Raw genomic sequence first — 14,166 nt, forward strand, 5'->3', positions numbered from 1 at the left:
ACCTGTGTTCATAAGAAGTACTTTTTCCTGTCAACTTCACTGAGTGAGTTCCACTCCCTCATTGACACAGGTAAACTGAACATGGAACTAACTTTTTGACTTTGTCAATATTGACAGCTTTCCACAGATGCTTAGATTTGGGCCCGTTTTCTTAGTGTCTAAGAGTAGGAGACTGCTAATCTAAGATTAGGTCTCCACTGTCCATGTAATCTTATTCAACACGGTCAAAAAAGCAAAACTGATCCTAGATCAGATTTGCTGATGATCAATCCCCTCATTTTGTGTTTCTATTGAAGCCAATCCTGACAGCTTTCACCATCAGACTAGTCGTAGTGCTGCTGATGTTAGTGATGACCAACGTTATGACGGCCCTCGATCTGATCAAGATCACCAGGAGGCAGAAGAGATAAGGGGTGAAGAGCGTGGAGCTGACCTCCCTGCAGGCCAGGATCCGGGGAGGTGAGAAGAGATGAGAAAGATATTTCACTTCTGGACTAGATCAGATAAGCCTACAACCTGTCCCATTGACTAAAATCCCGGCTAAATTATGGTCTCGCATGAATATAACACCCCAAAAAAGGCTTAAATGAGCAAGCTAGAATGCTTTGAGTGTAAAATGTACAAATATGCCTCCTTTGATGTCCTGACCTAAACGTAGTAGTTCTTACATTATACCTTCAAAAATGTTTGATATTTAATTTACTCAAACGAAACAGATTTTTCCCATGTAAAAACTTTTTAATGAAAAATTGTGAAACTTCCTTCCTGTAATTATTTTGTGCATTGTTTAGACCGGGAACAGTATGCCAACTAAGGCATGGTATACATTTATACATAAAACATACAATTGTTTCATTGTGGTCAAGTTAAATTAAAACAAATTACAATTGGATTTACTTCGTTGCAGACATTTAATCAAGATGGAATGTTGGACTACTCAATTAAATGATTTAGGACAAATCTGGATCAACCTTGAAAAATGTGTCATAAAATTGGTGAACTGAACGAAATACTTGTATACCCACAAAGATAAACTTATAGATTTTGAAATGTATACAATACTTCTGGTGAATGAGTTAGGATTAAAAACAAAGGCAAAATAGATGCAAGTTAAGGCAGATTTTTCTATGTTTAGGTATTGGTAAACTGGGTACTAACAACAGAAACAAAATACACAATTAATGGGTATCCAGTGAACCACATACACAATATTTCAGGTGCTAGATTTTCAATGACAATTAAAGGGGCAAGCTGAAATAGTTACAGCCGTCCAATTTTTATTTCCATTAACAATATGTACTCATTGTTTCTTGAAGAATATAACCGTCACGTTGATCTCATCATGGAATGAGAGTCCTTGCATCCATAGCTCCATCTGCCGTTTGGAGAGTTGTTACATTTGTCGGGCCCCAGCACCCCTCAGATTGAAAGCAAACCAAGTGGCAGGGCTGCCGTTTGGCTGAAAAATGATTTAGAGATTGTAACTTTAAACCACATTTGTTTCTAATACACAACTAATTTTCACTTGCCATAGTTCATGTGCAGCAGAATTCCATGAAAAAGGAAATCATTATTTGGAGATATTCATTCACAGAATACATGTCAGGACCAAGCACCTTGATTGGTTAAAAATTGCATTTCCCCTCAGTGTTTTTTCTCTCTCTCCTTTTAAAATTTGCCCTGCTCTCTCTCAGTAGTCCATCTTCAGGGAGAAGTGACAACAGAAAGAGACCATTGATGTCTTCCACATGGTTGTGTTGACATTGGGAGACCTGATGGGCGGGTCATCATCCTCTTTGAGTTCAGTCACTGACTTCCTCACTCCGACTGGCAGAGATGTTCTCATTAAGAAAGTGCACACAGTAGAGCAGGAGGTAGCTAGACGAAGTAGCTGTTCCCTCTGAGATAGTCTACATTGCCGTCAACAATGCAAACCAACTGATCAGACCTGCGAACCACCTTTCATCCTAAATTACCACTCATTATGATTAGATCAGTCAGTCTGCAGCCGCCGGCAGCAACGTAGTCGATCTCAAACACGCACTACGTGTAGTAATCTAGCTTGCCACCGATGGTCTTGCAGCCCTTGCCGGAGAAGATTTTCTCGCTCTTGGGGAAATAGACCAAGTCTCTGGCCATCTGGTCGACCACGTCCTGGTCAGGCTCCAGGCCCTTGGCGGCCATCTCTGCCATGCCACACAGCAGCACGTGTCTGAACTCCAGAGGCAGGAAGGGGACAAAGAAGTCAACTAGGTTCTTGTCTATCAGACTGGTGTGCCACAACCCACCTACACAGGGAAAGGGAGGGAGGGACACAGTCATGAGATGGGCAAGAAGAAGCTACCACCATTTGCTTACCCAATCCTCTCAGATGTACACAAGTGCCTAGGGAGTAAGGATAGTCATAAAATGGGCAGGGGCAAGAAAGGCAGATGGACAGAATATAGATATCACAGGTAATCTTTGTATTGAAGGTCTGAAAAGTCTCCAATTGCATCCCCAGTCTTCAAACCCCAGCTGTAGTAACAAAGTAGAAAATCCTGACCTTAGAGAAACATGTGATCCGTTTCAGGAAACTAGGCGTATGTCGCAGGTCACTACTTCACATCAGAGCCATTTGAAAGTAATATATTTTTTATTTTATTTATCAAAATGCATTTTTGGGCAGAAATGCCTTCTGGAACATGTGAACTTTCATGTGCCTTAATACATTTTTTTATGCCATCTGTAAATATGAATAAAATTGTTAAATTACGAGTCTAGTTGGTTTAGCCACAGAAAGTGGCAACCTTCCCACTAGCCATGATTGTGTTGCTCTCCACTCTGGAGGACAGAGTTTTGAAATCAATGGAATTAGATTATGATAGCTAAGGAGATGCAGAAAACACCTGTCTCCGGATTACATCTTCTAACTAAGGGCAACCATGGCATCCGTGACAGGGAGAAGTGTCCAACCATGATGTATAAAGGTAAGATAGTCTAGCTAGCTACATTTTCAGACATTGCACGTTTCTAATTTTGACAAAGTCGTTTTCATTTCAAGTTAGTGTACTGTTAGCTAGCTAGCCAACGTTAGCTGGCTGGCTCGCTAGCTAACATGTATGATCTTATTATTTCGTATTTCAGAGCCATTTGCTTGGTTAGTTAGAGCCCAATGTTAGCTAGCTAACATTGAACCTGGTTGGTTAGCTGCCTGCAGATTCATTCAGGATAGTAACGTCATGAGTTGGGATTATGGTTCATTGTTTAGCTAGCTAGCTACATGTCCTAACAAAATAGTCCACTATGCATGTGCCCATTTTAATAAAATGTCACAACTGTTAGCCAGTTAGCTTGGATGCTTGACCGCTGTTAGGACAGAATGCTCAGATCAAACCTTAAAGAGATTGGTGGAGCTAAAGCTTAAGAGGGTGTGAACAATGCTGAATGGGTGTAGACAAAGAAGAACTCTCCAGTATGTACCAAAACATTCCAAGGCCATTTTCTCAAAAGTGAGGTTACAAGTTTATCAACTTTCAAAGCAAAACTACTTTCCCATTGTTCCTCAAATGCAGTGTATGATATACCGTTTTGCAGCTCTGTGTCTCTGCTTTTATCCAATGTAAAAAACACCATGAATAGAGTTACCAAAGTGCATAAGTTAGACTTCAGCCCTAAAGAAGGATGGCAAAGAGGTGGCTTACTCTTCTTGTTGTTGAACACGGACAGGGAGAGAGCTGGTTCTAAGTCATGCAATTGTATCTCCTCTCGGTCTCGACCTGCTTTCCAGAAGTCCAGGGCCACCTGCGTGATGTGCTCTCCTCCAGCGTTGCTATGGACATGAGCAAAACAAACTAGTAGATATTAAAGTTGCCATTTCCTGGTTGCTAAAACGAATAGTTTGCCTAATTTCAGTTGGTCTACACTATACTAGCTTATTTTGTCACAATCATTGTACCCTCTAAACCGCTGTGAAATATATTTTCTACAACTAATAATATTGTAGTTTCAGCTGCTCGAAGCTGGTGTACAAAACCGAAAGTAAGAAACAAAAACAAAACTTGTGAATTGGAAGCATAGAAAGTAATCACATAACAGATCTACTACTTCTTAGACTCGCTTTCAAGTAGAATTATAGGTCTATAACTCACATTTCTATGGATTTGGTCAGGTCGCCCATAAAAGTTGCATATTGCCACTTTAAGCTGGGTCCAACGTTCTTTTTCTTCCTCACTGGTCCGGACATGGGGTAGTTTATAAATGCATTAGGTTCATGTGTGGTGATTTTATTTGCAAAATAAAAAAATCTGAAGTAACTGAAGTTTAGTTTTGGGAGCCGTATCTGATTGACAGCTGACGTTTAGGTAAGTAAAACCATGGTTACTACAACGAGTCGTTAAGTTGTGGGAAAGATAGGATGATGGATGTCTAATATATTTGGACTGTAAATCCAGTTTAAAAAAATACAAAAGTCTCCAAAAACAACACATGAATTCTTATCACACACTGCTGGTCTGTCTGGCCTACCTGAGGAAGATGAAGATGGCTTGGCGGTACGAGACCCCGTCGAGATTTTCGTAGTAATCCAAGTAGGGCTTTATACAGTCGATCAGGCCAGGGTGCATCTTGTCCATCTCGTCAAAGATGAACATGGAACGTGGGCAGTTGGTGACGTTGCCTTTGACCCACTGCTGCAGCTGAGACTGGGGGATGGTCACAACAGTTTGAACAGACTTATCTACAGCAGTGAAGATATATTTTGCAGCTACGCTGTAAGCTATTTCTAAAACATTTTTTTTTTTAAACACAGACATGCAGTACCAGTCAAAAGTTTAGACACACCTACTCATTCAAGACTTTTCTTTATTTTTTACTGTTTCCTATATTGTAGAATAATAGTGAAGACATCAAAACTATGAATTAACAGATATGGAATCATGCAGTAACCAAAAAAAGTGTTTTAAAAAAAAGTTTAAATATAGTTTATATATTTGAGATTCTTCAAAGTAGCCACCCTTCGCCTTGATGACAGCTTTGCACACTCTTGGAATTATCTCGACCAGCTTCTTGAGGTAGTTACCTGGAATGCATTTCAATTAACCTGTTTGGGCTGCAAGCCCGACACCGCCCACACTATGACAACATCCAGCTCAAAGTGCAGGGCGCGACATTCAAAAGCTAGTTTTTAAAAATATTTAACTTTCACACATTAACAAGTCCAAGACACCAGATGAAAGATAAACTTCTTGTGAATCAAACCAACATGTCCGATTTTTAAAATGTTTTACAGGGAAGACAAAATATGTAAATCTATTAGCTAACCACGTTAGCAAATGACACCACTTTTCTAACTGCATCAGTTTCTTACTCCATCAGGTGCTATCACAAATTCGACCAAATAAAGATATAAATAGCCACTAACCAAGAAACAAATTCATCAGATGACAGTCTGATAACATATTTATTGTATAGCATATTTTTTTTCGAAAAATGTGCATATTTCAGGTATAAATCATATTTTACATTTCAGCTACAAATCAGAAAGTGCACCGAAAGCAGCCATAATATTTACAGACACCAACAGACACCAACGTCAAATAGCTTATTACTCATCATAAAACATTTCCGAAAAATATATAGTTTGCAGCAATTGAAAGATAGGCAACTTGTGATTCCAAACAAAATTTCCGATTTATTAAATGTTTTACAGCGAAAACAAAATGTATCGCTATATTAGCGTAGCCACAATAGAGAGACACATTTGGGCGCCCACGACCCGTTCACATGCACGACAGATATATGAAATTACATCATAAAATGAGTCTTACTTTGGCTGATCTTTCATCAGAATGTTGAAACAGGCGTCCTCTGTCCAGATGAGTCGTTGTTTCGTTTCAGAATGAGAAATATCCCTGTTAATTTACCATTTCCAGTAGCCGTGGCCCAACGTAAACACTGTCATACGACGGAACACAGCAAAACTCCCGAATAAAGTTTCAATAATCTGATTAAACTATATTGAAAAAACATACATTACGATGATATGGTCACATATATCCAAAAAAATTCGAGCCGGAGACGTTAGCCGTTCGTTAGGAAGGCAAAACAGAAGTCCATCCCACTTCCTTCAGAATACCGGAAGTTGGCGCTCAGGTCAAAGAAATAGGTTTTTTTCCACCACAGACCAAGAGGAGCAAAAAAATTTCTTCTCTGACATCCTCTTTACACCAATAGGAAGGCGTATAGACTGTCAGCAGACTCGTAGGTGTTAAGACCATGTATAGGCATCAGATTGAAAAGAGCATAGATTTCTGACATTTCACTTCCTGGTCAGGAAAAGTGCTGCAGAAGGACTTGTGTTTCACTCAGAGAAATAATTCCAACTGTTTTAGAAACTAGAAAGTGTTTTCTATCCAAAAAGAATAATAATATTCATATTGTAGAAGCAAGATTTGAGTAGGAGGCCGTTTGAAATGGGCACGATTTCACTGGCTACTCAACACTTTGCCTTGCAGCCATAAGAAGTTTTTTAACAGGTGTGCCTTGATAAAAGTAAATGTCTTTCCTTCTTAATGTGTTTGACCCAATCAGTTGTGTTGTGACAAGGTAGGGGTGGTATACAGAAGATGGTCTTTTACCAAATTGGGCTAAGTCCATATTATGGCAAGAACAGCTCAAATACGAAAAGAGAAACAGTCCATCATTAGTTAAAGACATGAAGGTCAGTAAATCCGGAAAATGTCAAGAACTTTGAAAGTTTCTTCAAGTGCGGTCGCAAAAACCATCAAGCGCTATGATGGAACTGGCTCTCATAAAGACCGCCACAGGAAAGGAAGACCCAGAGTTACCTCTGCTGCAGAGGATCATTTCATTATAGTTACTAGCCTCAGAAATTGCAGCCCAAATAAATGCATCAAACTTCAAGTAACCGACACATCAACAGTTCAGAGGACACTGCGTGAATCAGGCCTTCATGGTCGATTTGCTGCAAAGAAACCACTACTAAAGGACACCAATAATAATAAGAGACTTGCTTGGTCTAAGAAACACGAGCAATAGACATTAGGCCGGTGGAAATCTGTCCTTTGGTCTGCTGAATCGAAATTAGAGATTTTTGGTTCCAACCGCCGTGTCTTTGTGAGACGCAGTGGGTGAACGGATGATCTCTGCATGTGCGGTTCCCACCGTGAAGCATGGAGATGGTGGTGTGGGGGTGCTTTTCTGGTGACACTGTCAGTGAGGGCTATTTGACCAAAGAGAGTGATGAAATGATGCATTAGATGACCTGGCCTCCACAATAATCTGACCTCAACCCAAATGAGATGGTTTGGGAAGAGTTAGACCGCAGAGTGAAGAAAAAGTAGCCAACAAGTGCTCAGGATATGTGGGAACTCCTTCAAGACTGTTGAAAAATCATTCCAGGTGAAGCTGGTTGAGAGGATGCCAAGTGTGCAAAGCATGCCAAGTGTGCAAAGCTGTCAAATGCAAATGGTGTCTACTTTGAAGAATCTAAAATATGTTTAGATTTTCTTAACACTTTTTTGGTTACTACATGATTCCATGTGTAATTTCATAGTTTTTATGTCTTTACTATTATTCTACAACGTAGAAAATAGTAAAAAATAAAGTAAAACCCTTGAAAGAGTAGGTAGCCCAACTTTTGAATGGTACTGTACATCCTGTATCATATAGAACCCTCCTTCATTCTTCCCATCTAACCAGGGACCGATTTAGACCTGGGACACCAGGTGGGTGCAATTCATTATCAGGTAGAACAGAAAACCAGTAGTATTCCGGACCTCGTAGGGTAAGATTTGAATACCACTTATATAGAATATGCATTAGAGCGATTTTTTTTTTTTACAGCCTAATTCTCCATTGATAACTTCCCTGCCACGGTTACTGGGGATTACATTTCAATATAACAAAATACTTGTCTTACCTTGTAGTCCTCAATCTGACTCAGATGAGGGAAATGAGCTGTAGAAACAAACTGATGGATGAAACTGCTGGCCATGCCCTCCTTGTAGACGTTTTCAGCTATCAACTGGCTGACGAAGTTCTTCCCTGTGCCAGTCCAGCCATGTAGAGAGAGCACCAGGGGCTTTTTAGGGTTTTTATTGTTCATGAAACCCGTTACAGCTTTCTGGACGACTCTGGAGGCAACATGTTGACCAAACAGCTTCCGATCTAGGGCCACTTCCAAACCTGATGACAGGGAAGGAGTTGATTATTAAGTGTCAATGAATGGGATGTGCTACGAATACACTACCATTAATTCTATACAAATTATAGGTGGTTATCTTAATAACATGATTAGTTACACATGTAGGACACAGCTGCTAAGCAGGCTAGTGGTGCACGGGTCAGCTGCTTGTTGTAGGCTACAGTCAGATGACGGAACGATCTTTTGTCAGGTGTTGTAGGATATTTTTTTGCCTGATTTAGATGGGCTGTTTCTACTTATGATTTCCAACATTTTGGTAGGTGATCTGTTAGTCAACTTCTGGGCCTATAACTAGATACTTGCAGCTTCTTCTCTTCTGTCATTATATGTTGCCCTGAAAGACTAAACAAACCCTTGCTCACCAGAATAATGTCATAAATTGACATAATGAATGCTTTAAATTTAGTTGACATCAGTAAAGTTCTCGATCATCTCTGATTCTTACTTGGAGCAAATATGTTTAGGGACCGGGAATAAGATGTAATAATAAAAATAAAAAAAATGTAAGACTATATGTTTCAAATTTCAGTTTGACCGTTGTAAGGAAATAGAAAGCTGTGAAAACAACCCAACATGTTTCTGATAAGATTTCAGTTCGGCTTGGATGCATATTTTATGTGGTTGAAATACTTATAGCTTTTCTGATGCTGATAAAGATAGATACTGTGTGTAGAGGTGCTAACTGCGCATTCTCTCAAGATGCTGAATGAAAGAAATCATATTTCTCCACTCCTGTTCCTGAGTCAAAATTGTGCCTACATTTGGTGTATCATTTTACTGCAAAAAATGCTTAATTCTGTAGGAGTTACTATTAAAGCTATGTGAGAGGTTACACACTTAGTGTCCAGATTTTAGTTTCCATTCTACCCATCTGAACAATAGCCTAGACTACAGTTCCCTTGACGTGCATAGGCCTATTTGAAGTCCCTGTCTTGTACCTGTCAAATGTGTATACTGCCTCACAATCATAAAATAGAAATCAATCGTCCTCTTTTACCAATTCAAATCTTCAGCAAACATGACTTTTCAGGCCCTCCCTTATTATTTCACAGATTTTCTCGTATTGAATTAAACTCAGACAATTGTACGGTTACATACATACAATAATTGTGGATTATTGTGGATAGTTAGATTAATATAATAGATTGATTGAAAAGTTTACATGCTTTGCAAGAAGGATTTCCCTAATAATCCTGTTTACATGGACATCTGAAATTGGGGTACATGATAAATACAGAAAAATCAAAAAAAATATTCTACCATGTTATTTTTTTGGAAGCATATTGGATACGGAGTTTGGACATATGTTTGTATGTGAAACAGGGGCGCAACTTTCACTTGGGACGGGTGCGTTTTTGGTATAGCCTACTGTATGACAAAAGGGGTCTGTATTGAATTTTTTATTTTAGTCGAGCAGTCACAAATAGATTTATTTTTCTTTCATGGCACAAGAGACACGTGTGATTTGTGCCCGTCTCAGTGGACTAATCCATTGACGAGGCCGCGGGATGCGACGGTCCAAGAATATGGGTATTGTGGCTCAGATGCAGATCTCTCTTCCGCCATTTCGTGGGTATTCATTGTTTCGTAACTTCATTGTGTGCATTGTTTGCTGTGCCTATCAATTCCCCATTACATACATCACCAGTAGTAGCCCACATTTACCATTAATTCCCAAAATGTCTAATCTGCAATGTTTGTTTGGTTATGGTAATTTCTGTTAATGCATCCAATATATTTGTATTAGTCATTTACCATTAATTCTCATTGTCGGAGTGGACATGTGTTTTGCAGAACTCACAACCTATGCTACACTTGTGAGAAACAAGTTTGGTTGATTTCATTACATTTATGAGTTGTGTCAATTTATTAATCGTCTTTTGTTTGTAACGCACCCATTTGTTTGTAACGTGCCCATTTGGGGATGTCTGATAGTATTTCTGATTGTCTTAGCTTACCTCCACTAATGAGCTGTGGAGCTTCTCAAAGTAATTTCTCTTCACCTTCAAACAGCAAGTAAACAAAGTCTTTTGACAATCAATTGTGAATGACAACAGGTCCTCAAAGTATTTCAACAATATTTCCAGCTCTCCCTTTAGATAACCAAAGCAAAAAATGTAATGCTCTGATCCAGTGGAAACATCATAAAATACCTGATTACTTCTTATCCCTTGCACAAGAAGCCTAGAGATGTGTCTGTCCCGAGATCACTGGCACTGGAAACTGAGGGCCCAGAATATTTTATACAATGTCTCAAGTTTGCTAGCACAAGTTGAGGCGACCCAGTTGATAGTTGATACAATGTTTCAAGATCGTTGCAGACAGGCCATGCAATTTATATGATATTTATTTTTAATTTCTACCTGCAGGCTGCAATGTTATATTGGCTTTATGTAGGTCATTATTACATAGTTGGCAAATGGCAATAAAAGTAACTTTTAGACTTGTATAATTTTTATTAGATAGAATGTAGATTAACCACAGACAATGATTGAGACAAAGACTATTATAAACTAAATTAAACTGTTCCACAAAAATGTGCATATGTAAGTCAAAGCTGGCACGCAAATTGGTAGAAATGGTAAGAAATTGGCATGTTGATCTCCGGCTCCCTTTGAGTCATTTGTGTGTCTTTTTTTAATCAAACAGCGTGCTTAAAGCATCTGACTAGTTCAGTAAATACAGTTGATTATGGAAAAAGTTTTAAAATGTTGATTAATCTATTGGTTGAAAGAAAAGACTACTCTTGGTTGACCAAGATTTTTATTGTCAGGGACAGCCCTAGTAGAATGAGCTTTAGATCCACACAAAAAACTGAGGGAGGACCCCCTGCCAGGTTATGTCCCCCTCACTTCTGCTCCTGATGTGAACTACTTCTAAGAGGCATAGATAACTGTCCAGGCTGTTACAGAACCGGCCGTGATCGGGAGTCCCATAGGGCGGCGCACAATTGGCCCAGCTTTGTCCAGGTTTGGCCGGTGTAGGCCGTCATTGTAAATAATAATAAGTTCCTAACTGACTTGCCGAGTTAAATAAAAGTAATATATATAATTACTCACTTCACTCGTTCCAAACTGGTAAACTTGCGCTAACGGTGAGGATACATGCGCAGATCAAACACATTTGGAACGCCAATTTAGGCGTTTAGATGTCCTTATAATTCTAAAGATTGTTCAGGAAACTAGGTGTTTATTTCGGTTTTAAGAATATTAAAATAAGCAGAGTAAGGTGTTTACATTACTATTGCATAATCTGACTACTGCCGTAATCCGTTTAATATCAAATTATTTTCATCCATGTAAACGTAGCCTACTAGTTCTTATTGGCTACATCGAATAATTTTTCTGACCGTTCCCATTTGGCGATTAGGTTGTAGGCTATTTGGCGCGGGTACAATTAGGCCTTAAAGCTTGGGTTTATGCACCAACACAAAATAGCCTAAAATAAATGACAAACTTCTATGTAGCCTATAGATATAAACTGCACAAGGCTGCTACATTTATGGGTTTAAGGTATCGTTTTCTCAAGCCGCCCACCCAATATTTAAACGACCCAAGTCAGCCCTCGTTTTAGTAGGCCAACGGTATACTGGTGGAGATCGATAAGCAATTGCAAGATTAAAACGAAAAAGGACTGACTGTGTCTACATGATCAAATAGCCTAAGTAAACCACGTTAACACATGAACAATTTAATATTTAGCTGTACACATACCTGTTGAATTAAAAGCAATCCATTTTGAATCGCAATTTTCATATACATAATTGTATATTTTCCGCCCCACTGCTGCAACTCCCAAACCGACCATAAATGTGGTTGAGATTGGTTCGAACGCATTCACAAAAACACTCGATATCAACACATAATATACGAAGTAGGTTTTGTATGTTGCTTTCATTTTAACTTCAAATAAACATTTAGCTACCAAGTTTATAAGTTAGAAACGCAAAGACGTAAACAGTCCAAGTCAGCTATTTCCTCCTACGTAATCATTATGCGACAACACAGGAAACGCAAATCTGTAGCAAAAGGGTCGTCACCAGGTATACTAGTCGCAACTATGAAACTCGGACATTTCCGATTTGCTAACTAGTATTAGTTATACACGTGCAGTGTTCAACGAAACATAAAATCGGGCATTTCCGAGTTTCCTAGTTCCGAATAGCAGATGAACGCGGCCTAATAAATGGCTAAACCCCGCATATTTATACAATTTATATTCTTACAATCGGATTTTAAACACAACCCTAAGTACACCACTAACCTGAAACGAAGACCAAAAAGCTACATTTTAGGTTAATGAATTTTTACGATATAGCCCATTTTGACTTTGCTGGTTGTCACTCGTTCCCACAGCCACAAAAGGGATCGCATTCAACATCGGCTACGTTCGGCCATGGTTTTTCACATGGATGTCATTCAGCATTTCAGAATTGTAAAGTTAAAACTGCAAATTATATTCAGAAAGCCTACAATGTTAAGGGCCAGAGGTGTTCCGACTGAGCCAAAAATATGCAAGTAGCTAAGGACCACAATACCTTTACTTAATAGAAATTAGGGTATGTTCAAAAAAACTAAAGTTGCAACGCCGTTAATTGGAAATGCCCCCCAAAAGAAACGTTAACACACCGGTACTAAATGTTCAACGTACCTGAGCTGTTGAAGGAGATCCACTCTGGTCTACAACATTCGTGAAAATAGTAAAACACGTTCTGGTAGGTTGCGAGAAAGCCGGTGAGAGCCGCAGCCATACCAACCGCTATGCTGGTACTGATGGGCTCAATCGCCGCCGTCGCAGTGATGTTCGACAACAGAAGCCCCAACAGAAAAAACGGTCGCATTTTTGGCAGTGTTTACTAGCTAGCTAGCTGTGTATATTTACCTAAACAAACTTGATTGCAGACTGTTAAATAAAATGAGATACAAAATTGTATTATAGAGTATAGCCAAAACACCGCCTGAGCGAGCCTCAACTCTGTGGTCTGAGCTTCTAACTCTTCTATGACATAATGGCGGTCCGCAAACCAAAATTAAAGGTGCATGCTGCCACCTACTGTGCATTAGTGTGTGGTCAATCACGGTTTAGAACATTTCTAAATCCCCCTTCCTAACTCAGTATATAAATGGCGGGCCTTGGGCTCAGAGTTCCATCTCTTCTGCCACACATCTATCAAAATGGCTCTGATTTTACATTTCGCCTCACCTCTACCCAGTGGAACATTAATATCAATTATATCTTGTTTCAAAGCTCTTTTGGCTAATTGGTCTTCAATTTTATTCCCTTCCAAACCCGAATGTGCTGGGACCCAGCAGAATCTCACTAATACACCCATTCTCTCAATTCTCCATAATAACATTAATACCTCCAACTCCTATTAGATTTACCTGATGATGAACAACTCAACACAGAATCTGAGCATACTATAATTCTAACAGGTTGTACGTTCTCCACCCACTGGAGGGCAACTATTATTGGCTACAGTTCAAATGAGTACACTGAAAGTTAATCTGTTAGTCTTCTACATATCAGCACATCAAATTCAGGAATGTAAACGCCTGCCCACTATCTGGGTCCTTGGATCTATCTGTGAAAAGCGGTAAAAAAAAAAAGCATAAAAACCAGTTTCCCTATTCACTGACTTCTGACCAATATTTCCTTTTCTCTACCAAGGTTAGATCAACAACAGGATCTGTGAGTAACCATGGAGGAACATCCCCTATCACCACAGAAGGGCCAACCTCCAACTCCCTCAAACCACTCTCATGAGCAAGCTTTCCAACTGTCCAACCAAAACCACTACTTTGTCTACTAGTGTATTCACAACAGTCATCTAAAACAGCTAATGACAATTTTGTACGCCGTATATCCAAAGGCATCTCACCTGCCTCCACTAGTAAGGCACATACAGATGTTGATTTAAATGCACCAATACATATCCTTAAAGCTATATACTGGATTCT

At 39.3% G+C, this 14,166-nt stretch overlaps 1 protein-coding gene across 2 annotated transcripts; it reads right to left on the reverse strand.

Annotated features, from left to right (window-relative positions):
• Positions 1-892: 892 nt before the first annotated feature.
• Positions 893-13,199, reverse strand: LOC120020938 (torsin-1A-like). 2 transcript variants are annotated; one of them, XM_038964581.1, is made up of 5 exons: positions 12,857-13,199; positions 7,922-8,187; positions 4,507-4,682; positions 3,684-3,811; positions 893-2,288 (listed from the first exon to the last, which is right to left on the reverse strand). In XM_038964581.1, exons 1-5 carry the CDS (start codon positions 13,044-13,046, stop codon positions 2,044-2,046), a joined length of 1,005 nt encoding a protein of 334 aa, XP_038820509.1. In that variant the 5' UTR covers positions 13,047-13,199; the 3' UTR covers positions 893-2,043. The 2 variants fall into 2 exon arrangements, with proteins under 2 accessions (XP_038820509.1, XP_038820511.1); XM_038964583.1 differs by lacking the exon at positions 12,857-13,199 and adding an exon at positions 11,920-12,194.
• Positions 13,200-14,166: the final 967 nt, after the last annotated feature.

Source organism: Salvelinus namaycush, chromosome 26 (assembly GCF_016432855.1).
Source record: "Salvelinus namaycush isolate Seneca chromosome 26, SaNama_1.0, whole genome shotgun sequence".
NCBI lineage: Eukaryota > Metazoa > Chordata > Actinopteri > Salmoniformes > Salmonidae > Salvelinus > Salvelinus namaycush.